Consider the following 22,096-nt stretch of genomic DNA (forward strand, 5'->3'; position numbering starts at 1 on the left):
TTTTATGAAACAAGGCTGTTAAGTCTCATTAGAAGCTGCTACTGTGACCTTCAGTATCCATTTCACTAATACACTTCTGTTTGCTTTCCAGCCTACCCTAAGATCTCTGTTAGCCTGCAGGAAGGCTCAGCTGGCTCCTCTCAGAAGGTGAGTGATGTTGGAGCCAAGAGTAACATTCATGAGTGATACCATGCCACCCCAGCATGGCCAGGCAGGCTAAGCTGAATCAGACAGAAGAGGGACCTCCAAACTGACTGAGCACACGGGGCAGCGAGTGAGTCATTGTCAGCCATTCCTGCTCTTTCTCCTGAGTGATTCCCATCCCCATGGCAGTGAGCTGGTTCAGGAAGCACAAACTGGAGCTAGCTAAAGGCTTCTCAGTGATTTGGGTGAAATCTGGTTTTGTGTGGGCCCTGGGCAAGGCCCCAGGACAGGATTAAGAGGCTGTTGAGGAGCTGATAGTGTTGCAAGGAGTTGTAATGATCCCCTTCCTCCCCATCTGGCAGTCTTGAGCTGCCCTCTCCACACTACACAATATCCCTTTCTAAAGAAGGCTACCCCACCACCTGGGACATTGCTCTGAGGGACCAGGGAGCAACAACCCCTGCCTGCCATGCAGCCCCCCTGGGGACAGGGAGAAGTGAGTGTTGTGGGAGCAGCGCTCAGGACACCAACGTGGCCTTGTGTGTTGATGGAAAGGTAGTGATCTCATCAGGTGTAACTCAGCTGGAGCAACCAGGTGCTGGTGGAGGGACTGGATGTAAATCTGAAGGCTCCAATTTAGCACTGAGCAGTTACACTTGTGTTTTGGGGTCCCTGCTTTATCACCTACTTGCCAATGGCAAAACCTAAAGGGAAAGTCTGCTACACTGTGCTGGCTGTACTTGGAATAAAATTTATTTGTAGCCCATAGGACTGACTAGCAAGCCACTCTGGCTACTAGCTATACACTTTGCTTCCCATTGCATCCATCCAGGTTGAAGCTTTTGATCTGCAAGCATCCCAAAATAAGTAGGTTTTCTTTGGAAACAGCATTTGTGGGCAGGCAGAACCTTGTATTGATCATATCACAGAATCACAAGGTTGGAAAAGACCTTTAAGATCATCGAGTCCAACCATTCCTGTCCTATACTAAACCATATCCCTAGTACCTCATCTACCCTTTTTTAAACACATCCAGGGTCAGTGACTCAACCCTCTCCCTGGGCAGCCTGTTCCAGGCCCTGACAACTCTTTCAGTAAAAAATTTTTTCCTAACATCTAATCTGACCCTGCCCTGGCACAGCTTTGTGCCATTTCCCTTTGTCCCATCTCCTGTCACCTGGCTGAAGAGACCATCGCCCACCTCTCTACAACCTCCCTTCAGGTAGTTGTAGGCAGTGATAAGGTCTCCCCTCAGCCTCCTCTTCTCCAGGCTAAACATCCCCAGCTCCCTCAGCCGCTCCTCATAGGATTTATGGTCCAGAATATTCTCCTGATGCCAGCCAAGCCATGATGAGTCAGTCGGGTCTGCAAAACCAGTATAGTTTTCCTGGTGACTTATTTCCAGGTGTCAAGTTGGACATTGCAGGCTTTTGCCTGCACTATCCTTTTGAACCAAGCAAGGGGTGCCGCTATTGTGGGACCAGGTGATAGAAACTCTCTAAGAGCCTCTTGTCCATTCTTCACCTCCAAAAATGCACCACGTCCTTTCTCTTTTCCACCCTTTCTTGCAGGGTTTAAATCTGGTTTGGATGTCAGATTTGTATTTATTAGTAGGAAACATTTATAAAAATATAATGAACTAAAACTGCCTTAAAAAGGAGGGGTAGGAGTTCAGAGGGTTTGTTGTTTTGGTTTTTTTTCTTACCGTGGCAAGGAAATAGTTTCAGCTGGGTAGTTTCAGGCTTCATACTGAATGATTGACCTCTGCTGGCTGCAATGCATCAAGCCTGCTTTCAACTAAGTGTGTGAACCACTCTCTTCAAAAGCGGGAGCAAGAGGGCTTTGTTCTGCACTGAGTGGCACACGCTTAGGGTTTTGTTTGTTTGTTTTTTTCTTTGTTTAAATGGAAAAGGCAATTTCTTGGTGCCAAAAGCTGCTAAGTAGATGTAATAGGGAACATCCAGGCAGCTAGAGGGTGAGACCTTCTACCCTGCTAGTGCCCAACCCTTCATCCAGCCTTGATTTTGAGGTCCTTCCCATCCAGTGCTTGATGAGAAGTTAAATTGAGCACAAACACGGATGTTTTGGAGCTACTGGCATACAGCCAGGACTGCTGCATCTAAAGCAAGTAATTCCTTGCCACCTCCGGAGACCTTTTACGCGTCATACCCTTTACAAACATACCTGATTTTGTATATTCAGCACACCCTTTTGCTAGGCAGTATTTTTCACGGGATTTGCGTCTGACTGAAGGATTTACATGTCAATCAGGAGGTGTGCCGTTCTCCCCACGTGCCATGCCCACTACCAACGCCAGTGTTCCTCTGTGTGGGAGAGCTCTCTGGCGTCCACACAGGACTGGGGAGGGTGTAGGAGCCCCAACATCCCCCACCTGGCCCAGGGAGATGGGATTGTTCTTGGGCTCTCATTCAACTGTCTCCAACCAGAAAATGGGGTGGGGGTGGAGGTAATGCAATAACCAAGCGAGCGCTCCATTCCCAAGTGGGATGGTGAGTAAATAGGCTCTGCCTGTAAGGGATTTTGGAAGCTGGCGGTCAGGTCAGAAGTGCTGGAGGCTAACGACTGGCTTTTACTGCCCTGTAGCCTAACGTGAGCTGTGTGGTGAGGAAGGCGTTTCCCAAGCCAAGCCTCCTGTGGTCCGTGGACAGAGTGAGACTGAGACTGTCGGAGCAGCCTGGAGGTAACACCACCTGTTGATAATACAATAGCACGGCTGTGGAAGTGGTTCCCAAGAAAAGCGATAGTTGCTCATTGGCTCCTGCCACAGGGACTGTGCAGGTGTCCCTCAGGGTGAAGGGGAGGATCAGAGCTACTCAAAAGGAACACCTGGCACACAGCCACGGCTGTTGCCCCCTGCAATTGCCAGCGATGGGTACAGTGGCTTGGCATAACTGAGCTCTTCTCACCAGGTCTCACTCAGCAAAGAAACCTGCAGCCTTATGAGCTTGCTTTTCAGTACCAGTATTTTGCATAACTGTGCTTAATAGTTTGGAATGCAAGGAGAGGGTGTGATAATTTTTTGGTTTTTGTTTTTCACCAGACATGTTTGTTGAGCAAGAAGACTGGCAAGACAGTGAAGGTTTCTATCACCTGAGATCAACGCTGGTTTTGCAAAGGACCCATCAGGCACATAAGATGTTCTCGTGTGAATGTCTGTTTCCCTTCCTCAGGAATGAAACATGGACTACTTCTTCAGAAGAAATATTTGTTTCCTTTGGTAAGTTTTGCATAGACAGGATGTATCTGAAACTTAAAACATTAAGAAAGACAAACTCATGTCTTTTCTGTTATTTAAAATGCTGAAGAAACGCCGAGTGTATGGAAGTTTTATTGTGCAAGTTCATCACACAGCTTGAACTTTCTGGCAGGTTTCTGAGCTCCAGTCTTTGCTCAAGACTTTAAATGAGCTAAGAAACTCCTGCACAAATACAAGACACTTGCTGTTTGTTTAGGCAGTATCTTGCTGCAGTTCCTGTGTCCAAAAATACACTAGCTTAGCCACATGGCACCAGCGAGCTAATATAACCATGTGTTTCTCACTGAGCACTCCTGGCAGAAAGTCTGCATGTGTGCAACGAAGCTCTCTGGAAAATCAAACCCACAGACTCAGGAATACATCGTGCATCTTCAGTGAAACCTGCAAAAGGCCCCTAAAACAGTCAGGTTTGGGCAGTGGAGAACCTCCCCTATAACCTGTACTGTAAGAAGTAACCATGTGATTAGGGAACTGTGGGGAAATGGTACCTTGAGGAGTGGATCAAAGCAGAAGATGTGGTGGTCAACAAAATGATGGCATTTTGAGGATGTGTGGTGGTCAGCGAGGAGGGCAGACTGATTTGCTTTAGCACCCTCTTGTGCACACCTCATCTTCAGGTGCAACACACAGTTACACCTTTCTTCTCTCCTATCCATATCCTTGCCACACAGACAGGGCATGGGAACTGCTGCCGCCCCTTAGGAACCTCCGCAGGACCGTGGTGAGCGCTTGCAGCTCTGCTGCGCTCGCTCCTGCCCGTGGACACATTAACCCACCGGTGTCTTTCCACAGAGACGGGCTGCATGGAGGAACGGAGCTTACTCCCCTGGAAGTACAGCTTCAGAAGGAAGGGAGATAAATGATCATTTTTCTCCAAAATGACTCATTTCACCCAATTTGCAGTTTTGTAGAAATGTATTCAAACCGGAGAGACGTCAATTAAAGGAGTCTACGTTCTTGCCTGCAGGCTATACTAAAGCTAAGAGAGATCCACGCCGTATAAAAATGTTAATGTATTTATATGTGACAGGAGGGAAAGAATTAAATTAATTCTGGGAAGGTGCCATACTAATGCACAGTATGACACAAACCCCAAACTAAATTTTCAGCCTTTATAACAAAACCCTAGCTACTTTTAAGAACTGCTTTCATCTTTCTTTTTTAATTTTTTCTTCACAGACAATAAGTCTAATGAAGCCTCATCCGAAGCTTTTACCACCGTGACTTCAGAAGGTAGGATAAATTACAGAACAAAATAACTTGGGTTATGTTAGACGTGCATCTATCAATTCCTAAGACTGTCAGAGAAATGTTGGGGTGTTTTTTCTGGATGGGTAGAAAGGTACCCCTTTCTGCAGCTATGACTTCAGAGGAAATACAATGAACAGATATTTTGGTGATGTAATCTGTCATAATTAAGCCCAAGCATAATTAAACTCCAGCCTTGAGGGGCACTTAATTTTATTTCTGATGCTTCAGCTGGCATTTGAATATAGTTCTTTCAGCACTGAACTGATAATTAAAAGTAACAGCCCTACTAATGGTTCTACCTTCTGCTTAAGTACACAGCCAAGATCCTCCACACTTTTGCCTAATTAAAGAACTGATGGGATGTTCCTTAATTTGTGTACATTTGGTAAATCCGCACTCTGCTTCTGCAAGTTTGTCTTATCATCAGCTTACTGCAGACAGATAAATTGTTCCCTCAGCTGAAGTCCTTTGGAGATGCCTCAGATGGGGCAGTTTGCTCTGCTCTACGCAGGAGGCAGCTGCCTTTCAGCAGTGTAAGTGTGTCAGAGGAACGCTGTGGACAAACAGCATGGGAAGAAGTGCGCTTTTCTATGTAAGCTTGCTTCTGTGAGTGCAGGTTGTGGCAGGCCCTGAGGGTTCAGCCAATGTCCTGCTGGGCACCAGAAAGTTATCCTGGGTACCGGGACTCCCTATGGTCCTCCACTGGCAAGGTTGTCTCTCCAAGCAGCCCCTGCAGCTTGTGTCAGATCACCACCCTGCTTCACCTTGCACACTCTGCAGAAACATGCTGGGAGCTGGGCATACCTTGAGGTTGCCCCACTACCCTGGTCTTAGGCCTGGCTGCCTCTTTGATAAGGGATCTGCCTATGGCAGCCAGCTACTCTGAAATCACAGAATTGTAGGGGTTGGAAGGGACCTCGAGAGATCATCGGGTCCAACCCCCCTGCCAAAGCAGCTCCCTAGCTCATATTGCACAGATAGGTATCCAGAGGGGTCTTGAATATCTCCAGAGATGGAGATTCCACCACCTCCCTGGGCAGCCTGTCCCAGGGCTCTGTCATCCCTGTTAGCGCAGGCAGGGCTAAGATGCAGCGTAAGTGGAAGAGCAATATTCAAAACAGTCAAAGGACATATAAATTCTTGCAAAAGGCAGCAGCTGGAGAGTTGATGATTACCTACTCATGCTAAGATCCTGTCCACAGAGGGTCACTCCCTGTCCAACACCCTCCCAAGATGCCTGACCAGAGAGAGGTTCTTGGGCTGCCTTCCCAGATATGTTTTTCTAATGGGGTGTGTGAGCTTCTACAGTTCATCTCCTTTGCAGACACCTTTGGGGAGATTTAATCCTTCTTCCTAAGCTACTTGGTGGTACTTTGCCTCAGCTCCTGGGGAAATAAATGTGAGACAGCTCTTGCTCAGGATGTAAATATCACTTGGGTAGGAAGGTGTCTCTGCTGTGCTTGGCTGGCTGGTTAACAGTCCTCTACTCGGAAAGAATAAATCCCTATCTCTCCCCTCCTTTGAAGACTTGGTGAGCACTTTTCAGAGCAAAGTGTCCCTAAGATTTCCCGTGAGGGTTGCAGTCACTGAAATGCCTCACGGATGGAGCTATGCAGGTGCCACCAGCAGGCCGTATATGTTATTTCAAGCTGCATACCGATAAGGTACCTCTGTTTGTATGGGATAAAACCTTGTAACTCACTTCTGTTTTTTGAGGTGAGGTGCAGACAGGAGGTTCCCAGAGCTCCAAACATTTTTCCCCCAAAGCCTTTGTTTCCCTAGGGTTTTCACATCACAGTTACCTCAAATACTTCTTGTTTCTCACTGGACCACTCGGTTGAGTTGTACATTGAAAGATCATTTGGAAATTGTGTGATGCACTGTCTCTCACTCTTGAACCCTCAAATGATCCATTTTTCTAAAGCAAAATAAACACCTTTCTCACCCTGAGTAAGTGTTTGCTTTGATTTGCTACAGACCTCAGACATTCAGCACTTCCATCAGCTGTCATGACTCCCTCAGGCAAGGGGAGGGGGGGAGGAAGCCTTCTTTATTACTCAGTCAGTAGATGTATGATGCCTGCTTGACCTGTGCTTAAATCATGTACAGAGAGCCAGAGGCATGCCAGGGAAAAGTCAGAGCGCTTGATGGTGGTTTCGATGGATGCCACCTGTGTGCTGTTGGATGGGAATCTGCCAGCTATGAAGTTACCCAAGAAGAGATCTGACACTAACCCTGCTAAAACTGTTGTGTTGGGACATCATGTAAAATGGCACGCTGAATATCACATATTCTGCATTTTTACAAAATGGAATAACCCCCCACCACCACAACTGTGGAAAAATCTATCCTTTATGAGAGAGAGGCACATGTGATAAAAAAGTTCAGAACCACCACTTGACCCAATGGCAGCACATCATTCCCCTTCATTAATAGCAAAAGAGAAATACCGCTGCTTTGCCAGACTGTGTGTATGGATAACTGTATAAAACTGTCTTCAGCAAGGGAGAGGAAAGCCCTTGAGAGCAGGGTGATCTCCTGGGCTTGTGTGGCTGCTGTGTGGTGCCAGGACCATCTCTGTCAAGGCCCTGGCTAGGTGGGGGAGCACCACCGTCAAGTGTGTAACCCACCCCACACACGTTGGATTGTGTAAAAGCATAAATAAATAATGCACAGAGCTTAGCCCAGGTGAAGGGTCTGCATTCATAGATTCAGCCATCTCTGACTGCCCCTTGAATTCGTAGGATGTGTTCTGAGCATTTAACCTTAACTCCTACAGCGGGCTTCCTGCCACAGTCAGCATTTACCTGACAGTCACTGCAAGCTCTGTCATCTGGGTTGGTTTATGACTTATTAATATGATTTTTTGAAGATCCTATTGACTGAATGTGATACCATGTAATCTGCTTGTCTTTAGAGCATCAGTCAACACCTTTGGCTTCTCTGGATTTCACAAGTCAAGCAAGCTTGGCCTCTACTTCCACCACACAAGGTAACAAATTCAGCCAACGTGTTTTCTCTGTTGCCTCCAGAGCACAGAAGAAAGTTCCGTAAACACAATAACCCTCTTGCACTTTTTGTAGCAAACAATTTAATATTCACCAAAGCCCTTTTCTGAGTACATTATGCACTAGGAGGTCCACAGTTCAAAAATAAGTAGAATGCTGTCTTGATTTCATCCTCTTTAATGCTCCCTTCAGAATATATGCGTTATTTTCAGCAAGTGACTAGACCTCGAGTAGATATTTTTGCAAGATTCATGCCCTGTGTCTCTTTAATTAAATATCATGCAAAAATAGAATGACATTATAACTAGAAAAAGTGCAACCCAAACACTGGAGCACAAATACAAAGTACCGATAAACAAAATATTTACAGCAGATGACTCAACTCAATGATTTCTTCTCCGGGCTGGTGACTGTGACCTGTAGAGGGCAGGGTGACTCACTCCGAAGGCCTTAATCTTGCTTTGCTGGGGACAAGTACCCGCACCCTGGGGCTGGCAGCAGCCTGAATCCAGAGGAGCAAGGTGAAGCTGTGAAGGTGGCTGGGTCCCGATCCCAAAATAAAGGGTTGCTGCACCCAGCAGGGTGCATTCCCTTGCAGTGCAGCCTGTCTGCAGACACTTTTCTCTTTAAAGTGTCTTTCTGTCGCAAAGCTCAGCTGTTGATCCCTGTAGGACTGGTTGTTTTTAAGCAGGAGTTAGAAGGGCATTGGGGCTGCCCTTGCTGACAGCAAGGTGTGTGTGCTTGCTTCCACAGGGCCTGAATAAATGCAGGCATGGTACACGGTCCCATTTTGGAGACAAAACAGGCCACACATAAGGGCAAACACAGGCAGCAGGAGATAGAGGCGATGTGGCAAGGCATTGTCAAATGCCATCTTCCCCTCCACAGCAGCACCAATGCTCTGGCTCAGCAATGATCCACTGCTGAGTAAGCAGCCAGAGAGAGTGAATTTGGCCCTTGGGATTTGGGGCAGCCTTGTTCTCCCGCACAAACCAAAACCAAGTGCAACAGACTGAATTTCAGGAGTTTGGGGGACATTGAATGTCCTCCTTCAGCGGTGCAATTCAATCCTGGAACCTCCTCTGAAAGCAGCATACACTAGGCTATAGCAGTATTTCCCTAGAGATGCGCAAGTGTTGCATGTGAGGTAATACTGGAGGCTTTGTCCTGCCCCAGCAGAGTGCTGTTCGGGAGGTGAGTCACTCTGTAAGGCCCTGGGGCATGAAGAAACTAGGTCAAGAACCAAGGCAGGAACACGGGTTGCAGCAGCACTGGGGTTAAAGCTTGCTGCTTCTCACACTAACCTTCCCCATTCCAAAGTAGGGACACATGCCCAGCCCGGCTGACGGTGGAGCAGCAAAGTGCTTGTATGAGTGGACTGAAAGCCATTCTGTCTTAACAAACAATTGCACAGCAAAGCCTATAAATATGTGTGAACAGAGAGGATTTCCATGCTGGACTGAGGAGGTACGAGGTCAGATTCATACAGTAAGCTGGAGCTGACCCATTTCTCTTCTGTAAATGGCCCAGGAAACAGCTGTGTTTTAATCAATGCTCCCAGTGTGTGGTGGTCACAGTGTGCTGACCATGGGTTAGTGCTTCTCCTCTCTTGCCCACTGCTGGTTCCCACACTGGTGTCATCAGCTTCTTGAGCAGACCCATTGGGCTGCAGTGGAGTCTGGTTGCCAAGTCCAAGTCTGGCATTGTGAATAGGGGTTTGGTTCATGCCCCGTTACTTTGCAAGTTTTTAATGAAAATCCAAGAGACAGCTGGCAATTAATAGGAGGGAAGAGTGCACAGATATAGGCAGGAGAAGGAGGAGGGGAGACAAAAAACAAGGCTGTTAAAACTGCAGCCTGGTCTTTGCTCAGCTTTCACAGTAGCTCCATTGCTAAGCCCAGAGAGGCTCAGGCCTTCAGTGCGGGGTTAAATCTGCGTTTCACCTTCTCAGGTTTGTTCAGATGGCTTAATGAAACTTTTCCAAAAATGAGACAGGTATTAGGAAAGATGGATTCTCTTTAGTAAATGTGAAATAATCCCCTTGGGAAAATAGAGGTCTACTTGCTAACCACCATCTGTCTGTGTTTGAATATCAGATAAGTAGCTAGTTGAACTCTAGAATACTTAGCACTTCAAAAAAAGAATAAAATAAAATGTTAAATAAGTTAGCATTTGGCATCAGACATCGCAAGTGTGACTCCTGTAGACTAATTTCTTCAAAACTTCTCTTTGCCAGTCAGAAAAACAGTATTTTCTCACTGGAGCTGGTGAACCCCTGTCTAAATTCTGATTTATTCTGTTCATTGCTCTACTGGCTTCAGGTCTGTGGTAGGTTTGGCCCTGGCTGGAGGCCAGATGCCCACCAAAGTCTCTCCATCACTCCCCTTTTCAGCTGGACAGGGGAGAAAATACATATTGAGAGGCTCAGGTGTTGAGATACGGACAGGGAGAGATCATTCCGCAATGGGCGTCACAGGCAAAACAGACTCAACACAGAATAAAGGAAAGAAACTCTTTAACTTCTGACACTGCACAGCACACCCAGTGACACCAGAGTCAGGTAATGAGAAGTGTGACCAGATCTTAAAACACCCCCGCCCACCCCTCCCTTCTTAGCAGACTTCGCTTTAGTCATGATTTTGCTCCCTTTTCCCCCCACAGCGTGGCACAGGGGGCAGAGGTGAAGGGTTTTGTCAGTTCCTCAGGAGTTGTTTTCCTGGGAGTGGGTGTGGGGGGGGCATTCCTCATACTCTTCCCCTGTTGCACTGTGGGGTCCCACCCACAGGAAACAGTCCTCCACAAACTTCTCCAACATGAGTCCTTTCCCACAGGGCTTCAGCTCTTCACCAGCTGCCCCAGCGTGTGTCACTGCTATGGGGTGCAGTCGTAGAATCATAGAATGTGTCTCAGTCTCTCAGGTGCAAACTGCTCCAGCCTGGTCCCCCACAGAGCCACAAGTGTCCTCTGGCAAACCTGCTCCAGTGTGGGCCCCTCTCTCTCCACGGGCTGCAGATCCTGCCAGGGGCTTGCTCCAATGTGGGTCACAGTGTCTTCCATATGTCTCCACCCGCTCCAGCATGGGGCCTCTCCACATGCTGCAGGTGGGGTCTCTGCTTCCCATCCTCTTCCACGGGCTGCAGGGACGACAACCCGCTCCACCATGGGTTTCTCCATGGGCTGCAGGGGCATCTTTCTCTCCAGTGCCTGCAGCACCTCCTCCCCCGCCTTCCCTGACCTTGGTGTCTGCACAGTTCCTTACATCTTCTCACTCCCTTCTCTGGTGGCAAAATACGGCAGCTTGTGGGGTTCTTTTTCCTCCTAAATGTGATTCCCAGAGGCGCTGTGACCATCACTGATGGGCTCGGCCTTGGCCAGCAACGACTCCGGCCTTGAGCCAGCTGGTGTTTGCTCTCTGGGGCCTGCAGAGAGCTTCTGGCTGCTTCTTGCAGCAGCCACCCCTGCAGCCCCCCTTCTCCACCGGAACCCAGCCATGTAAATGCACAAGGTCGAAGCAAGCCAACACACTTGGAACTACTGAGTTTCAGATGGAACTCAGCTGAAATCCAGAAAAGTCATGCTTAAATGCCCCATATGTTTTCTCAAACTTTATTCATCCATCTCACCAAACTCCTCTTAAATTTCTAGCTTGTGATAGACTTTCAAACCTGACACAGAGTTGTGTGATGCTTGTCTGAAGGAACGCAGCATCTCAAGTAGTAGGTTACAACTGTTTGACCTCGTTAGTCAAGAAACAGGGAAGAAAGGTCCTCTACAGCACATTTACAGGCTTGTGTGTTTTTCAGCAGGAGAGCTGATTTCTACCACAGAGACAAAAAGTTATACCAGCAGCAGAGTATTCAATGAGAGTCGGACAACAGCACGTGAGTAGATGATGCATTTCCTTGTTTTGTAGTACAGTAACCAGGGAGTTATGAAGCCAATTACCATTGCTGCAATGTGTAAAATGTAGCACCAACTTAGCAAGTGCTGCATTCACAGAATCACAGCAGGGTAGGGGTTGGAAGGAACCTCTGGAGATCATCTAGTCCAACTTCCCTGCTAGAGCAAGAACATCTGGAGCAGGTTGCACAGGACAGTGTCCAGGTGGGTTCTGAGTATCTCCAGAGAAGGAGACTCCATGGCCTCACTGGGCAGCCTGTGGCAGGGCTCAGTCACCCTCAGAGTAAGCAAGTCTTTCCTCATGTTCAGATAGTGGAATTTCCTGTGTTCAGTTTGTGCCTGTTGCCCCTTGTCCTGTCAGTGGGCACCACTGAAGAGAGCCTGGCCCCATCCTCTTGACACCTACCCTTTAGATATTCAGAAGTGTTGATGAGAACCCCTCTCAGTCTTCTTCAGGCTAAACACACCCAGCTGTCGCAGCCCTTCCTCATATGAGAGATGCTCCAGTCCCCTAATCATCTTTGTAGCCCTCCACTGGGGTCTCCAGTAGTTCCCTGTCTGTCTTAAACTAGGGAGCCCAGAACTGGACACAATATTCCAGGTGTGGCCTCACCAGGGCAGAGCAGAGAAGGAGGATAACCCCCTTTGACTTGCTGGCCATACTCTTAACTCACCCCAGGATACTACTGGCCCTCCTCGCCATGAGGGCCCACTGCTGGCTCACAGAGAGCTTCCAGTACCACCAGGACTCCTGGGTCCTTCTCTGCAGAGCTGCTTCCCAGCAGGTATATACACCAGCTTTTCTGTACTTCCACAGAAGCAATTCCCCAGTTGCACTGAGTTAGAAAATAAAGGGTTGAGTCTTTTAAGACATCAAGGATGTGCAGCAGCAAAAGAGGAACTAAGAAATGTTTGAGTGTCCTTGGTTTATTAGACGTATTTAATTTAATAATATTAAAATTGAGAGAGTTGCTAGGCAAATGTAGTGAGTACTGAGGGTAGTTTATAGATTAAACTACTGGAGGAGCTAAATAAAATCACAGAGCAGCAATGAAATAATGAGATAATATGGGGCAATAAAGGCTGGCTAATAGAACATTCAAAGGCAGCCTCATTAAAGATCAATATATCAATTAAAAACAACCTAGGGGTGGACATTTTTTCACAAATCTTTCCTTTATAAAATCTCTGCTCAGCAGCAGAAGGCCAGAAGTTACTTTATTTTTTAGCATCTCAGTTTGCCTGTGTGCTTTCGGCTCAGGCAGGACCCATCAGTGAGCTCTCCCATCTGCATGGCAAAGGCAGCAGCCGCTGGCCATTTCCTGAACAGACGTTTCTGGCAGCACGCTGAGGCTTATCTATCCACATATAACCCACAGCCACGCTGACAGACCGAAACCTTGTGACAGCTTCTAGTGCTTCACAACCCTGCTCTCACACAGCTCGCTGGTTGCAGTGGTTTTGCTGAGAGCCTGCCAAACTGCACCGCTGTTTGCAGGAGGTACCACGCGCCGCACCACTGCACCCTACAGCCCACCTGACCACCCGCCAAGGCATGGCCTTCAAGGGTCCTGCGTCCAGCAGCTGTAACTGAGGTCAATTTCAGCCTGCACGGGCCCGCTGAGGCATCCCAACATGTGTCCTGGTGTGCTCCCAGGGCCACCGGGCTCGTACAACAGGGATTATGATTATCAGCTCACTCTTCAGAGGCTCTAACACAAGCCATTATGTAATTAATAAGTGGTGCTTGTCAGCATGCTGTATAGAGCACAGTCCTACAGGATCTTGAAGCGTGCATCCTTTTTTCTTTTAATATATGACTTTTTAAAATACCAGATCTACCATGCTTATCCCCATAAAATTTAATACCTAAGAAACAAGGAGAAAATAAGAACTGATTGGATTAATGTCCAGAACTCTCAGCCCTAAAAGTGGACTGATTTTGGTAGGGCTCTTCAATACATATACACACACACACATATATACATATACACGCAAACATATTTGAGCATTCTGTTTCAATCAGCACCAGCTCCTTGTAAGAAAGAGATTTTAGTGGCTGAGTCTGGTTACTCATTTACGTCATTTAAACAGTGGGGTTTTTTCCCTTGGATTTGTAAATCAGCAATTATACTGGAGAGTTCCACGTGTCTGTTATTTCATTTGCTGTTCGCATCAGAGAAAAGCAAGTGGTATAAAACAGCCACAGTTGAGCCTAATGGAGCAGTTGTGCCCAGGCTTGTAAGACAATTGAAGGATACTATTTGTTTTCATACAGGTTTGAATGGTTCCACCACTGAATCCTCACAAAGCCTCAGGAATGCCACGCGCTCCTCCAGGAACACAACCCTGGCGCATGGTAAGTGCTGTGGCAGCTCTGGAAACGCTGTGCCATTGTCTAGTCCCATGTTTTACCTACTATTGGAAAAAGCGAATGTAGAGTTGGCTAGAAGAAACAAGAATGTACCCTTAGGCTGCACTGATCTTAAACATAGGTAGCTTAGCTGTATTAGGAAAAGCAAAATACCTGTCTGCAAACAGATGAAAGACGATCTCTGTGGTTCAGACACAGCACTTGACAGAGGAGACTGAGGTTTCGCTCAGTCAAGGCAGAGGCAGATGCTTTGTGTTGCTGCTAAGCCACTTAATATCTTTAGCTTTTTTATTACCATCAAAGAGGTAAAAACCTTATCATTCTCCCAGACTGCTGTGCAGCTCAATTCTGGCTTCCCAGAACACCTTAATAGGTGCTATAATTTCTCTCTTCTCCTCTTCTCTTCTCTTCTCTCTCCTCTTCTCTTCTCTCTCTTCTCTTCTCTTCTCTTCTCTTCTCTTCTCTTCTCTTCTCTTCTCTTCTCTTCTCTTCTCTTCTCTTCTCTTCTCTTCTCTTCTCTTCTCTTCTCTTCTCTTCTCTTCTCTTCTCTTCTCTTCTCTTCTCTTCTCTTCTCTTCTCTTCTCTTCTCTTCTCTTCTCTTTCCTTCCCTTCCCTTCCCTTCCCTTCCCTTCCCTTCCCTTCCCTTCCCTTCCCTTCCCTTCCCTTCCCTTCCCTTCCCTTCCCTTCCCTTCCCTTCCCTTCCCTTCCCTTCCCTTCCCTTCCCTTCCCTTCCCTTCCCTTCCCTTCCCTTCCCTTCCCTTCCCTTCCCTTCCCTTCCCTTCCCTTCCCTTCCCTTCCCTTCCCTTCCCTCCCCTCCCCTCCCCTCCCCTCCCCTCCCCTCCCCTCCCCTCCCCTCCCCTCCCCTCCCCTCCCCTCCCTTCCCCTCCCCTCCCCTCCTTTCTCTCCTCCCCTCTCCTCCCCTCCCCTCTCCTCTCTGCCGTTTCCTCCCCTCCCTACCTCCTCATTCTTTTTGTCTTTCTTTCCACATTTTTGTTAACAGTAGGTTGTAAGCCAAAAATGTAGGCATCTTGCCAAGTGAATTCTAACACCCTGATTCTAGAATTTGATTTCCAGTCTTCAGCAGGGTGAATAACAGTGGCTTCAAATCACAATCTTCATTTACAAAAAAAACCCCACAACCAACCAAACAAAAAAATTACTAAAAAATGTTCTGTGCTTGTATCTTTTTAGGTAACCTGACCTTCAGCACCACAGAGCAGCCAATCTCAGTTACCAGAGGGAAAGATTTCTTTACTACCAGCAGCCTGGTCAATAGTACTGGTGAGGCCTTATCCTACAAATCCTCTTGTATCTTATATTTGACCAGAGGAGTTCAAAAAAGGGAAAAGAAATTAAAAGATGTGTCACGGCTGCTGTGTCCACGCTCCGTGGATTGTTGCAGGCTTTTGGCACTCCTGCCTTGTCCCCAAGCAACATCCCCGTCCATGTTTTCTTCCAGCAGCAAAATTTGGCTGGTCACCCTCCCACACCTCAGGGGCCACTCACAGCTCATGCAGCACGGTGGACTTGGTCCTGGCTGTGGCACTGGTTGCCACTGTAGCTAAGACACAGGCTGGGTGATGTACCGGTATGACCAGCCTTGCAAAGGGTCAGGACACCAGCACAACTGGAGGTGACACTGAGGTGGCGTCCCAAAGTGACTCTTGTGCTCCAGCCCTCTCCGTCACCCAGTTGAATGTTGCACCCTCTGCAGCAGCTAGAGGAGGACCATACTCCTCCTGTTCATCCTCCCTGAGAGCACCTCTTTGAACCACCAGCATCCCAAAGGGTGGCTGTGCAGAACCAATGGTTTTCAGATCAAACACTTGCCAGGCTGTGCCTGAACAATCTCCTCATGTGAAACAGTGGGTGGCTGAAATCAGTCCACAAAAGCTGACAAGTTCAGCCCTAATTTAGAGTTTGGGATCCTCAGCCTGAGAACCCATCAGTCCTGTGTTGATATGGGACTGCACTGCCAACAGTAGTGCCTGGGGTGAGGGTGGACAGTGAGCCACGGGCAGCAAGCCCGGATTTCCTCCCTCTCTGAGTATGTTTGGCTGAGCTCTGTCTTGTGTGTCCCTTCCAGGCAGCATGAGGAACAAGAAAGCCAGTCGCTTCCCCTGGCCAACAGTGGTAGCCGTCCTGCTCCTCTTCTGCAGTTTTCTGATAGTTTTAGGCATCAGAAAGTGGTGTCAGTACCAGAAAGAGATGTAAGTATGAGGGAGAGGAACCTCTGGGGCAGGAGGGGTGGAACAGAGGACAGCACAAACTAATGAAGCTCTTTGGATTCACGTATTTTCATTTGAGACTACCAAGAGCACACGAGGCCTTCAAGTTCATGACTCGCTAATGCCTTTTTTTTATATGAAACTTCCTCTCGGTCCTTTCAGCTCTTCTGTGGGTTATTTATAAAATAAACTTTAAAAATAAAAGCTACGTTTAAAATAAGAGCAGTTTCAGGGTGTGAGGGAAGAATACAAGTCAACTTTTTTTCCCCAGAGCCCCCCAGTTCTATTAGCCTCCCTGCCAGCTGCTTTTGCTCTCTCATTTTGCATGGTTACTTGAGGACATGTTTTAATGAAATTGTACTTCTAGGGCAGCTCTATTTGAGTTGTGAATAAAATATGTGAAAGTAGGCTACCTGAAACTTAGTCCCAGTCAAAGCAGCATTGAGTTTGTCATTATTACCAACATTTAATTCCCAGCTAAAACACTCAAAGCAGTATCTAAGAGCCAATTATTTTTAATCTTACTGACATTACTAAAATGTTTGAAAAATCATGGTGATAATGAATCATTTGCAGTTCTAGAAACCCCTTTTGAAACACGACCACAAATCCTGTATCTCAAAGGTAAAAATGGGATTCATCCCCCCCCTGCCACCCGCCCAGTTTTGGGGCAGGACCTTTCCTTGTTTTGGCCCATTAGCTGACAACGAAAAGTTGGGAGTCTTTAAATATGCCTGTAGAGAGCAGTGTGAGCAGAAGATCTGTGCAAGGCTTTTGAATGGTTCACCAGGACCATGATCTGTTCTTTCAAAGCATGAATAAAGTAAACTTGTGAGGTGGGGGCTGAGAAGGACAAATGAATGCGAGGGGGTGGTGTGCTGGGGCTGCAGGACAGAACCAGGGAAGTCACAGTAGGTAAGAACAAATGTCAGGTGCTCTGATAATGACTTAGTGTCCTCCTGCCTCTGCCTGTGAATGTTTTACAACAGTCTTTTATGTGGCTTTTGTGTGATAGCATGCCTTTTCTTTTCTATTTCAGCATGAACAGACCTCCATCTTTCAAGCCACCGCCACCTCCCATAAAGTACGTCTCCATGGTGGAGTCTGACGGGACTCCCCCATCCTGCCACGAACTGGAAAACCTGTAACATCGCCTACACCCCTGGTGTAGCACGCAGAAGGCTGACACAAAGGCTCTGTCTTTACAACAGTGCTGGTGAGGGGTTGGTGTTAATGACCCATATTAAAATTCAGAGCACCTAAACGGCATTAATGCTGGAAGCTGAGCACTCCTGAGGACACTTACTCCATCCTGCCTCTCTCCATGTACGCATTCCGAGTGTCACTGCGAGATTACATGAGCTTAATTTGAATTGGGAGATCAACTGGGAATTTGCTGCCTTGTTAATGGGAGCAGATTAACACATCACTCCTCAAGTCTGCCTGAAGAGCCTGGAAGCTTTTTGTTTTACCAAGTGTACAGAGACAGCTGCACTGCTGCACTGACACCATGATTACATGGGAACTGCTGGCTTAACACAAGATTTTTGATACCCTGTGTGAGCCAATATTACAATTATTACTTTTACTATTGGCTAATATATGACCCGATATCTAATTTCCTATCAAACCGAACAAAAACTAATCAGCCCCTTATGTGGAAAGAAAATGGTCCATGCCTGTTTTTACAGGGGTGCAGCACAGGGTGGCAGGGAGCTGTTGGTGAGATGAAAGGCCCCAGGGCAGGCCTGGTGGAAGCATTCATGAAGAAAACTCAGCTGTCGGTGAAGTCATGAGAGTCAACTTTGGACTCATTACAAGGCACCTGTGGACCAGAGAGTTAAGGGCTGAAGTGAGTAAGGACCCTAAAACCAATGGAAAATGCCAGTCCTTTTGGAACCGTTGTGCCTTTGAGACAATAACTATTCTTGAATCTGATTTTCTGAAATTGTATTTACAGTACCTGTGAAGACAAAAGTAATATAACCATTTTATTCTTCTTTCATCTTAATGAGCTTCTGTCATTTGCTGTCTCCACATTTGTCAAGACCTCAGGGGTAGTGTCCCAGGTGGCTTAAGCCCATGGAAGGGATGATCCAATCTACCCCTATCCTGCCCAGGCCGTGTAGCTCCTTGCATTGGCACTAAATGCTTAAATGATTGTGCCGTGTGTGGGATCAGCTCAGCCCGCTGCACGGCTCTCAGCCAGGTCGGCAGCTGCGTGATCGCTGGTGCAGGGCGCGAGAGCTGCAGCGGGAACGCTGCTGTTGGCAGCAGCGTGGTCTTACGTTACCGTCAGCCAGCCAAGAAACTGTCCCTCCAACCTTGTTTGAGAATGTATTGCTACCACAATGGTATTTCTGTAATTAATGCAAATTAACTAAAATTCAATCATGTCAAGCTTAAAAATCGGTATTCTGGTTTAGAAATGGGATTTGCTTTATTTACTGCTAAGTGCCGGTCAATGAGTATCAGGGTTCAGAGCACTGTGTTTCCCGGGACTTTGGATGAATGAAAGACTTACTGGAAGTAATGATCTGACAGGCCTTTTTAAAGTGCTTTGTTATAGTATTTACCTTACAGCACAAGCAATGCTAAATCCATCACTAGAGGGTATCTACACCGAGCAGAAAACGCTTTCCTGCCAACAAAACTATAGAGCCTTGTATGTATGTATGACTGTAGAGACTTTGCATGTATGGAAGGCTCGATACTAATTTGAGCGTTTCTTGTCAGTGTGTGGAAATGAAGCAGCTTTGTCACACTTTCAGTCATTGCAAAAGAAGGCACTGTTTTTATTCTTAAATAAATCGGGGGGAGCTGGGAAGCCATGTTCCAAGGCTCCCCTGCAGAAAGCCAGGACTTTATTCCTTATCACTAGGTAAGGATGTCTGCCTGTACCTGCCAAAGAGAGGTTATTTTATCATCTCAGATATTTTAATCCCCACAGTTGCTTCAGGTGGGAGATATTCCCTCCGCCACTGTTTTGCAGGGTGCCTTGAGAGATGCTCAGCCGTGTCATGATTTCCACTGCTACATGCTACCATCACCAGACTGCAAAGAGAGAAGCTACCAGGAGCCTTGTCCTGGTCCTCCATCCATACATCCATACATCCAGGCATCTATTCCCCCGCCCCACCCAAGGCTGCTGCTGCTTGCACACATCTGGATGAGCAATGTAGAGATCTCTAGAGATCTCCAGGCGGCTGCCGCCTGGCCGAGGAGCCCTTCCACCTTCTCCGATGGAGCCTTCCTCAGACCAGACCGGCCCGCCCTCACCCCCCCGCCCCAGGCTGGGCACCGCAGCCGCGCTCCCGCCGCCCACCAGCAGGTGACGCCGCAGCACCGGCGAACGGGGCCCGTTCGCTCCCCCGGCCTGGCCCGGCTCGGCCCCGCTGCGGAGCCGGCCGGAGGCTGCGCCGGGCGGTGCCGGGGGATGGAGGCGCCTCCTACCTGCCCGTGGCGGAAAGGGGCTGACGGATGGGGACGAGGACAAGGGCGAGGACGATGCTTCCCCGCCCCAGCCAGCCCCAGAGAGGGAACAGGGGAGGGGGCGGCCCTCGCCGCGGGGCCTGGGTGAAGAAAGACGGCGAGGGAAGAGAGGCAGTTCCCACCTGCCAGCCCCCGCTTCCCGTTTTTTCACAGCTAAACTGAGCGTAGGGTGGTTCCCATTTTGACTTCATTTGCCCCTCACCAGGGTAGGCACATAACATACAGCTGCTCAGGAACTGTGATTAGGGTGAACACCGACCTCTGCTTTAAAGAGGAAAAAAACCCACCTCCCAAGCCCTTACTTTTGGCATCAGCGGCCCCAGCATGCAGGCTTAAATCATTCAGCTTGGACATGGCTTCTGACATGACCCTGGAATAATCTGGCCCAGATCCTGTTAGCAGATGCTTGAAGATGGCTTCAGGAAGCGTCGGACCAAAGCTTTTCTGTAAGAGTGAAGGGTTCAAAGCTTGAGGCGTGGGTGCAGTAAAGGCATTTTTTTCAGAGTCTTGAGTGTTACGTCAGAATCTGAGGCCACATAGTACACAAACGTGATGCTGTGAAGTCAGCAGTGTCCGCTGTGTGTGGTCTTGGATATGTGCGTCCGCGCAGCTGTGAAAGCAGCACGCTGTATGGCTCAGCAGCGAGGTGCTTTTACGTACAAGTGGCTTTCCTCTGCTTCTGGGGAGATGGGAAATGCTGCAGGTTAGGGGAAAAAAACAGGATAAAAGCATGAAATTTATTTCTAGTATTTGCCTTCAGTTCCTGCTGTGCCTTGTGAAGTCAGTGATGGGGCCTGGGGACTTCAGTGGTGGGAGCAACACTTCCCAGCACTCCGCAGTCCCTGTTTCTGCTGGTTGCATCCAGGGGGTGCTGAGCTCCGCTAACCGGGGGCAGAGGAAAGGCTGCCAGCCCCGTGCCCATGGGGTGCGTGGGGCAGGCAGATGTCCTCAGCCTCTGCCTGGTTTCCATCTCTCTGACAGGAGCTTAGAGGTTACCCTGGTCCTGACACGCCTGACAGCTGTCCTGCCAAGCCTTGATCCTCCTGAATTACCATTTGCCTCGCTCTGACCTTATCACTCTCTACAACTGCCTGCAAGGTGGTTGCAGAGATGTCGGGGTTGGTCCCTTCTCTCAGGTGACAAGTGATAGGACGAGAGGGAATGGCTTAAAATTGCACCAGGGGAGATTTAGGTTAGATAGCAGGAAGAATTTCTTTACTGAAAGGGTTGTCAGGCACTGGAACAGGTTGCCCAGGGAGGTGGTAAGAGTCACCATCCCTAGAGGTGTTTAAAAGGCGCATAGATTAAGTCCTTAAGCACATGTTCTAGAGGTGGGCTAGGCAGGGTTAGGCTGTGGTTGGACTCCGTCTTTTCTAACCCAGGTGATTCTATGATTCTATGAATCATGAGTCTTTTTAAAAAAAGCATTGCAGTGGCTCTTCCTCACATGGCACCTTTTGGTCCTGTAAATTAATTAAGCTTGGCTCATTTATTTAAGCAGCACCCCTTATAGTTTGCACGGTGCGCTCCAGTCACTGCAACGCTGGTGGTAGCATGGTGGTGCCTGGGAGGAGGCTTTGGGAGAGCACAGACTGCCTGGCCATCTCAGAGTTGGACTCTTTCATTAACAGTTGGTGTTAATAGGCTTTGTCACTGGGATTTCCTGGGGAAACAGCCAAACTTAATGCAAACCCTCAGAGTTTTCTCTTATAGGTAGATGTTCTCCTTGTTGCAGCTGTGCTGAAAGCCCTGTGAAGTGCTTTGGCTTCATTGTGATGTTTGTGTTTGTTTTAAAAAGCTGTGTACAGAAATTATACCTGCTAACCAGAACAGGGTAGTGGCTGCCTTACGTAGCCTTTGCTGGATTTAAAGCCGCCTCTTATCAGAGCAGGCAAACATTAGAAAGATCTATGTACACTTAAAATGCCAGAAGAAGGTCTATATGAAGGAGAAATTTTGGGTTATTTATTGTTTATGTTAGTAGGTAATTCTTCCTGACTCTGCAATTAACTTTGAGCAGTGAGCCAATGGAAAGCTTCTAAAAAGCTCTGCAGGGGGATAATGATTACTTAATCCCGTCTAAGGAGATTTTAATGGAAATAATATGAAATCATATTATATTTAAAATGATTCCTTAAGGACAAGACAAAGCTTGGGGAAGCCCCCAGCAAAGATTATTTGATTTCAGGGAACATCGGATTATGTCTTTAAAACTCCTCTTCCATCTGTTGCCCAGCACATGATGTTCTATCTCTCTCCTTTCAAAGCCGCCCTTACCAGCTTGCCCTGGTAAGATTTTTAACCGGGGCGGGGGAGAAGGGAAAGTAGCTCTTTGCCCCTTGATTCCTTTCTAAACAGAGGTAGGGGGGATGTCCAAATTGACTCTGGCATCCTACACAGCTTGAAACACCCTCATGCGCTG

At 47.8% G+C, this 22,096-nt stretch overlaps 1 protein-coding gene across 1 annotated transcript in view; it reads left to right on the plus strand.

Annotated features, from left to right (window-relative positions):
- Positions 1-17,566, plus strand: part of NECTIN3 (nectin cell adhesion molecule 3) — a gene marked incomplete at its 5' end in the record, with an annotated part of 173,975 nt that extends 156,409 nt beyond the window's left edge. The window contains 11 exons of the mRNA XM_084277640.1: positions 92-147; positions 2,749-2,845; positions 3,206-3,382; positions 4,601-4,654; positions 6,650-6,694; positions 7,590-7,664; positions 11,484-11,561; positions 13,859-13,939; positions 15,146-15,235; positions 16,041-16,164; positions 17,222-17,566. Coding sequence (XP_084133766.1) covers positions 92-147; positions 2,749-2,845; positions 3,206-3,382; positions 4,601-4,654; positions 6,650-6,694; positions 7,590-7,664; positions 11,484-11,561; positions 13,859-13,939; positions 15,146-15,235; positions 16,041-16,164; positions 17,222-17,330 — 986 coding nt within the window. The 3' untranslated portion in view covers positions 17,331-17,566. The remainder of the gene's footprint in view (positions 1-91; positions 148-2,748; positions 2,846-3,205; positions 3,383-4,600; positions 4,655-6,649; positions 6,695-7,589; positions 7,665-11,483; positions 11,562-13,858; positions 13,940-15,145; positions 15,236-16,040; positions 16,165-17,221) is intronic.
- Between the last annotated feature and the right edge of the window lie 4,530 nt (positions 17,567-22,096).

The sequence above is a fragment of the Gallinula chloropus genome (assembly GCF_964237585.1).
Source record: "Gallinula chloropus genome assembly, chromosome: 1".
Lineage (NCBI taxonomy): Eukaryota > Metazoa > Chordata > Aves > Gruiformes > Rallidae > Gallinula > Gallinula chloropus.